General features: G+C 29.0%; 1 protein-coding gene across 5 annotated transcripts in view; it reads right to left on the bottom strand.

Moving 5' to 3' along the window:
• Positions 1–122: 122 nt before the first annotated feature.
• The window catches only part of LOC106461860 (sorting nexin-6-like), a 38378-nt gene continuing 30075 nt past the window's right edge, over positions 123–8425 (bottom strand). For all 5 annotated transcript variants that reach the window (XM_022388937.1, XM_013921721.2, XM_013921724.2 and 2 more), the window contains 4 exons: positions 7050–7145; positions 6643–6706; positions 4761–4846; positions 123–3809 (listed from right to left, as the gene is read on the bottom strand). In XM_022388937.1, the coding sequence (XP_022244645.1) occupies positions 3747–3809; positions 4761–4846; positions 6643–6706; positions 7050–7145 (309 nt within the window). In that variant the 3' untranslated portion in view covers positions 123–3746. The remainder of the gene's footprint in view (positions 3810–4760; positions 4847–6642; positions 6707–7049; positions 7146–8425) is intronic.

Below are 8425 nucleotides of genomic sequence, written 5' to 3'. Positions count from 1 at the left end.
ATACCACTGACCACACAAAATACAATATTATAGGTTTGGGGTCCGTTTTCTTTTTTTTTTTTTTTTTTAACTTTGCCATACACCTTTGGTGAAAAGAAATCATTAATATACACAAAATCAAGTTTCTCAGAGCCAAATTCCAAGATTTTTAATCCACGATCATATTTTAGTTATGTATCTTAACTATGAGACAGTATCTCAAGCTTTTCTTTCTTAACTATGAGTAAGTTTTGTGTATCTTGATTAGGTCAGTTTTATTTTTTCTGTACTTTAACTGAGCATTTTTAATTTTAGTCCTCTTAGGATCATTGTCAAAGAAATAGGTTTTAATTTTTGTGTACCTTAAGTATAAGAGTCAGTATCTTAATTTGTTTTACAACTTGCCTACAAGACAGTATCTTAATTTTTATGTCTTATACCTTAACCACCAAATGGTACTTCTTGAATATCATTAGAATGTCATGTAAATAAGTGTAGCATCACATCCAAAACTCCTTTATTATACCTGGGACATTATATCATTTTCATTAAAACTACTTGACCTTTGGAAACAAACAACAAAGAAATCAACATACCAGCCCTATTTTTCTTTCCAGACTTTACATTTCATTATTTTTAACAAATTCCTGTCATAAGAACATCTAAATCATGCAGTAAGTCCATCAAGCAAACAAAAAATGAAAATGACAACCCTTTCTTTTCAACCACCTTTGGTTATACAAACAGTGCAATTAATAAAACATATTTAAAAACACTGTTACACTTGCATCTTTTTAAATATATTAATTTTAATATTCCTTAATCATGAAAAAGTCTGAAATTTTGATTCAGAATGTCTCAGAATTTTCAAACACATTTTATATAACACACTTCAATAAAATATTTTTGCAGTTTTAATAAACCTGGAACAATTTATTTATGTAATAATTTATTAACTTGAGAACTACCTGCTTTTAGCTTTATGTTCTGGAGAATTTTTTAGTTTACCTTGTCTTATGGCATTTAAAAAAGTTTGAGAAAAATTATATTACTAACCACCAGTACATAAAAAAGTTAAAAATAACTTCATTTTCACCTATACCAAAATTCAAACAAAAAAGTGCAAAACACATTATTCCTTAACAGTTTTTAATATACAGCTCACTGATCCAAGTTTAAAAATCTCACTTGTATAACTCAACACCTGTGTTAATAACATCAAAGTACATAAACAAAGAAAAAGATACAACTAGAAGAATTTACTTGTTGAATAAAAAAAAAATAATGGAGAGAAAAATAGAAATTTTATATACTTCTCTTCAAGCAGTAACACACCAAATGTATTTTTAATACTTTTTCTGAAAACACTCAATAAAGAAATAAGTATGCATAATAACATCTGTTATAGAAATAGAAACTCACTGGACACAAACACATTCCTACATTCTGTGTTCTAAACTATATTTATAGAGAAATCTACTTTGTTTACAAAATACTATATTCAACTTAATATACAAACTCAACATTAACAGGTTCTTAAAAGTCCCACCAGATTGACTTATGGTATGTGCAGGGGAAGTAACAAGTAAATTATTTTCTATTACCTGAATTTTCCCATTATTTGATTAAAACATGATAAAATTAACCTGATGGACTAAAAGAACAGATTGAACATTTATATAACAAACCACTTTATTCTTTAAATTAAGATATATTCAGGTTCTTCCTTTACAAAGTATTGTAGCTAGTAATTTATAATTTACTCCCAGAAACACCTACATTGTCAGTTAAACGTTAAATTTGATGACTTGATGGAAACTTTACAAAAATTATATGTTACTAGCTGACACACCCATTCAATGCACAGGGAAGACCTATGGGTACATGCCAAGTAAGGTAACAGTTGGTCAAGCAGTTTGCAAGTTATAAGTGGGCACACACACACTTTTCTTAAATAGTGTTCAGATTACAAATGAAGAACTCAATATTTTAAACACAAGTGTTTCCTACTTTCATACAGTAATTTTGGTGACACTTTTAAAACACTGCTTACATAAAACAACCTGCAAGTTTATTTTTCTGCTGATTAAAAAGAATATAAAAACCTCATGGGTTAATTAAATATCTTATTCAATTACACAAATTTAAATGATATTCTAATAGCAATATTATCAAAGACTTGTTATTTAGTTAAAAAACATACAATTGTTGTTTGTACTGTGGAGTAATTAAATAGACCTTGAATTTTTAAGTTTGATTAATCATAAAATTGTATAAACAAACACAAACACCCGAAAGGTTCATTATAACCTAACGAGACTTTACATTTAATGACAAAATTATTCTAAGTTGACCAGTACTGTGCACCAATAACTGCTGGTTATGAACAAAATCACTATGGCAAACAGATTTGTTTTTTAATACTATACTAACAAGACAGACAATATATACGTCCTAAATAAGATACAGAACATTTAAACCAAAATTTAAACATCACAAATTTATTCACCACTGAAAACCCAAAACATGTACTTTTTTCATGAATTTGGCGGAAAGTTTTCAGACTAAAAATTGTTACATCTTACCCCAAAATTAACTTCAAAAACATGCTTAAAATGTAAAATGGTCTCAAAAACTTTAAGTTATTTCAAATGCACAAAAAGTAGTCATTTCAAAAGAAGTGAAACAAAGCAACTAATTTTTTTTTGGATAATTTATTCCACACAATAATGAAACTTTGCAAGTCATCAAATGTGGAATCAACAAATCTTATAACTGTATGATAATATAGTTTAAGTGGTTTGTAAACACCAACATTATTTTCTGTTTGAAAACACTTCAAATGGCAAGATTAACATCCTTTATTCTGCTTCAAAATTTATAAATTCACACTTACCCTCAACTTGAATATAAAACATCATCAAAAGATTTACTACAAAAACAAAGTTCATTGCACAAGATCAGTTTTTGACTAGGGGTAAAAAGGCAAAAAGAAGTAACTAGGTAATACTTTTCAAATACTAAATCTGTGGTACATACTTAGCCAAAATATTAAACACTGAATATACTCTACTATGCCAATGTATGTTAGGCTAAGTGTAAGAGTCAAGAAGATATGAGGAATGTATGCCTGAAAACAACAACACAGAAAAGAAACTTCTATATGAATTGAAATTCTGATTAATTCCTCTCTCTCTCTTCCAATTATTTGGGAATTCTAAACAACATGCTCTGTACTCTGTTTAACAATTTCATGATAAATTTCAAATATTTCATATGGAATGGAAAATGGCTAACACTTAAAAAAAATCTACTTCTGACACACACACACACACACACACCATCATAAAAAGGTAGCAGTAGTACAGTTTAAATCATTGTAACAAAAGATGTTTATAAACACTAGAGTCAGTTACAACAGAAACCTCTAACAGATACCTTTCTACATACAATACAGTAACAATATAACAGAAATTTGTTAAAAAGATTCCCTTTTCCAAACAGTACAGCCCTGTTATATTAAAGTAGTTATAAAGGCTTCTTGTACATACAATACAGCCAGCAGAGTAAACATTTTCAAACACAAAAAAAAATACTTAATCAATTTGTCATCACAATTTATTTAACAAAGCTTTGTGTCATTACAAGTGGACTCTGGTATAGACTTTAGCCCTGACAGGTGGTCAGTCTGACATACTTTTTTCTCTGGTCAGCAGTTTTAGTTGAGTCCTTGAAACACCCCATAAACTAGCCATTTCCATTCCAAACTAATGCCTCAAATCGTCTTCCTGGATGGATGTTAAATAATTCTTCAGTAGTTGTACTTCAGCCTAAGAACAAAAAAGCATCAGAATTAAATATTTTCTAATTTAAGTGTAAGTGCAGTATCATTCACACACAAAATGGTATGCTGCCATAAAATAACACACAGCTTGAAACAAAAAGCATCAGAATTAAATATTTTCTAATTTAAGTGTAAGTGCAGTATCATTCACACACAAAATGGTATGTTGCTATAAAATAACACACAGCTTGAAACACCATTCATTGTTATGGTATGTAATTACAGCAGTGAGTACATGACATGAAGCTAGTTCTACTGCAAAAAGTTAAAACACTAGCTACAAAAAATAAACTGTGATTCTACTGATAAACAGTTGAAGTACTGATCACAAGAAATAGAATCTGGTTCTATTGATTGATAGGTAGAGCAAGAGAGAAGCTGGCATTTCCAACATGCATTTGAAATGTATTCAAAGTGCAATTTCCTTTAACTGATGCAGTTAAAATAGTAAATTGCAACAGACAAAATCTGATTGTCACTTTACAGTTATAACACACAATATCAAAGAAAATCTGTTTCTATCCATTTACCATTAAAGTATAAATTACAACATAGATAATCTGGTCTTATAGTTTGCAGTTAAATTACACATTACACCAGACAAAACCAGCACTGGTAGTAAATAAATACTGGTAAAAATTTATAACTTGAGCATGCAAAAAGTCTCTGTGCTGCAGCTCCTTGATAAAAGTACTTAACCAAAATGTCAAGTAATAAAATTTTATTTTATCTAAAGTTTAATGCTTTATACTTTTTTTTTTTATGAGATGTAAATAGAATGTAAAACCATGTTCTTCATTTAGTGTAGGCACAGTTAAAAACTCAACTTTTAATTTTCAAGAACTTTTTAACTTATTAAATTAAATGTGATCCTTTATTTGTGATAAACACTTCCATCTATATTCAAGTTCATGTTTGTAAAAAATAATCATTCAACCTTTGCATGTTTCACTTCAAGCTCTGCTAATTCAACCAAGTTTTTCTTAAAGGCAGCTACACGTCGAGTTCTAAAATCCTGCAGCTCTGAAAATCAAAAAGATATATATTTACCATATGTTTTTAATTCTAGCAATAACTTAAGGTGTTTTGTTCCTATATATAAACATAATGTTTTCTCTACAATAAAAATCTAGCTTTGAATCTTTTTTTTTTTTTGTTTCATTTTACCAATTCCTCCAGGATTAAAATGCACAGGGTGTAAAACAGGCCTCTCATATTATTTATTCAAGTAACCCTGTAGCAATAACACTGTTAATAATGTTTCCCAATAACATTCAGTTCTTGATTTTCATGGGATATGTTTTCTAGGATATTTCTTTCAGTCTGATTACAATTACCAATTCAATATTCTTTAAAAAATAATTTTACTAATCTTTTGTTTTAATCTTTTCAACAAATTATATATGTTTTGTTATGATGAGGTATTTTTGTAGTCTATAGCTGATATATAATATATATATTATACATAACTATCCTTATCACAGGTTTTGAATTAAAGGAAGACTAAAACAATGCTCAAATTCAAAAGAACTACCAGTTTATTTTCTTAGAGCAATTTTAAAGTTATATTGTATTAGGATTATGTTATTTTTCTTTATCATAAATGAAAGTTTTAAACATAATCTAGAAAACTCAATTCTACTGAAACACCATCATAGAAGTTACTAACTACAATAAAAAAAATAATTGTTGAATTTAGACAATAGTTGTTCATTGCTGTTCCAACAGGTATATTAACACTGAAAAAGTTCTAAAAAAATAATAGAGAATACTAAATGAACTACAAGAATGGAGTTAAAACTAACTCTGAGGAGGCTTGTCATTAAAATATAATTGCAAACACGAAGTAACTCAAAACCTTTACATCAAAGAGCACTACATTAAATACAGAAAAGTCTGAAGAAAGCTTCAAGTCAAATACCCAGATGTTTTGTTTGCCATTCATACTTCCCATGTTTAGTTGAACAGATACAGGTTAGTTTTAAAGTGCTTAATGACTAAGCTAATGAATAATACCTCTACATGTGATATTACATCATAATAATATTTATCAGCATTATTAATTACTATGATATTTCATACTTTTCATAAGCATTAACACAAAGAGACATCTTTCCTACACTAACATCCAAATTGTAACATACATTCTAGTACTTGGAAAAAGACATTGTTAGCAGAAAAACAAAGTGTCTTTGAAATGCTATTACATACTTTTCTTACTGGAAACCCATCATGGGCTCATAAAGAGGTGTGGTTAAAATCACTAACTTATCGTAATGTAATATTACATCTACATAATAATTTTCATATTTGTTTAAGTTTGTATTTTTCTTTGTGTAAGTTTAACTGAAGAATATTTTTCAACATCACACAAGCTAGCACTGTTAGTCACTTTTCTCGTTTTACTTTTTACTGCGTTTGGATAAAATTAGAAAATCTTGTTTTTTTCCTTAGAGTTAGTTCCCAAAAGTAAGAAAAATAAAATTAATTGATATTTTTAACCCACTCAATAAAGCACTTAAATCAAGATTACTTGAACATAAAAAATTTTGATGAAAACATTCAATAAAGATACATGCTTATTTAAAACCTCAAACACCTTTCAATTAATGACTAATTTTCATGCACAAAATATATTCAGGTACAAAGGACTCAGTTTGAATGTTCTGCACTTCACAAACAAAGTCATTGGCACCAAATAAATATTTTCAACCTTCATACTCAAGGTATTTTATGACACTCATTCATTAACAAAAAAATAAACTCCTCCACCAACATGCCAACTGCAAGTAACCAATAAAAGCCAGCCATAATATTACCTTGCTTAGCTAACTTTGATATGTTTTCAAACTTCTCACATGCTTCCTGTTGTTGGTTCTCTGCCTAAACTCAAGCACAAAAAAATAACAAGTACCACTGTATATCTCCAGAAAAGAAAAAAATATATTAGTCTAAAATTACCAATGGTAGAAATTATACGGAAGTGACATTTTCACATAAATTAAGACACAATAAACTACATCAAATTTCACAAGAAAATTTCAATTTATTTTGCCAATAAAGGAAAAAAAAAAGTGATATATAAATTCTTGATAAATTTCAAAAACTTAAAAATATCTAATAAATACATCTTCTAAGTTAGGATTCTGATATTCAATTATTAGAAAGTTTTATTTATAATGTTGTTTTTCCAGCTGAAAACAGTATCATTCTTATTCATACTTGCCTCTTGTACATCCTTATTTTTGCTACGAGCTTTGTCTAGGATTCTATTGGCATTTTCATAATTTGCTAAACTTCTTAGTCTTCGATAAAGTAGGTTCTATAATGTAAAAACATTTTCCTGCAAAGTATATACTGACAACCATATATTTAATTGCACATAACTATCCTTATCAATGGTTTTGAAAGAAGTAAGTCCAAAGAACAGTTATCAAACTGTAAAAGATTATAGCAGATTACTTTGTTATACTTTGTTTCATATGTGAAGGTTCATATGCACTCATTTCTTCTAAAATGCAAAATTTCCAAACTATAAGAAACTAAATAAGTGTTTCTCAGATTCATATACATTTATCTTTCTTTCAGTTTATATAACTACTAAAATATTTCTAAAATGGAATACACCTGCAAGACAGACTTTACAACACTTCTGGATTTACTTCAAAAATCAGTTCTTTTGCAGTGTTTTGGAAGTGCTTTAAAAACATTTGTAACTTTCGATATGCATTAAATTTTGTACAAAAAGCTGAAAAAAATGTATATAACAATATTCATACAGCTGCATACTTTACAGGTTGGGTTACCTACTATAAACCAAGAAGCACCACCTTAGAGGAAAACATTCTGCTGCTTGAGAATATAAATCCCCAAATAGAACTTGTCTGTTTCAAAATCTTGCACAAAGCTGCAAAAAAACATTCCTAATTTTGAACCAATAGACCAGGAAGGTAGCTGCATCAACTGCAAACTCTTGGGCCATTCATGTCTAGTCAAACAGTGGGATTTGATAGTTACTCTTATAACATACCCAAAGCTCCAAGGTGCAGAGCACGGTTTTGGCAGCAATGGGCTGAAAACCATACTTCCTCAACTTCACAGTCTGGGCACAGTAATCACAAGCCACACTTGGCCTAAATAAAACTTATCTTATCTTATCTTATTGACAGTACACAGTATCGTTAAATCTTGTGTCTTCTTATTGAAAGTACACAGTATCGTTAAATCTTGTGTCTTTTTATTGACAGTACACAGTATCCTTAAATCTTGTGTCTTCTTTTTGACAGTACACAGTATCGTTAAATCTTGTTTTCTTACTGACAGTACACATTATCGTTGAATATTTTGTCTTTTTATTGACAGTACACAGTATCGTTAAATATTTTGTCTTTTTATTGACAGTACACAGTATCGTTAAATCTTGTGTCTTCTTATTGACAGTACACATTATTGTTAAATCTTGTGTTTTCTTACTGACAGGACACATTATCGTTAAATCTCGTGTCTTCTTATTGACAGGACACATTATCGTTAAATCTCGTGTCTTCTTATTGACAGGACACATTATCGTTAAATCTCGTGTCTTCTTATTGACAGTACACA

The sequence above is a fragment of the Limulus polyphemus genome, unplaced genomic scaffold (assembly GCF_000517525.1).
Source record: "Limulus polyphemus unplaced genomic scaffold, Limulus_polyphemus-2.1.2 Scaffold1046, whole genome shotgun sequence".
Classification (NCBI taxonomy): Eukaryota; Metazoa; Arthropoda; class Merostomata; order Xiphosura; family Limulidae; genus Limulus; species Limulus polyphemus.
This window is presented reverse-complemented; position numbering and strand designations above follow the sequence as displayed.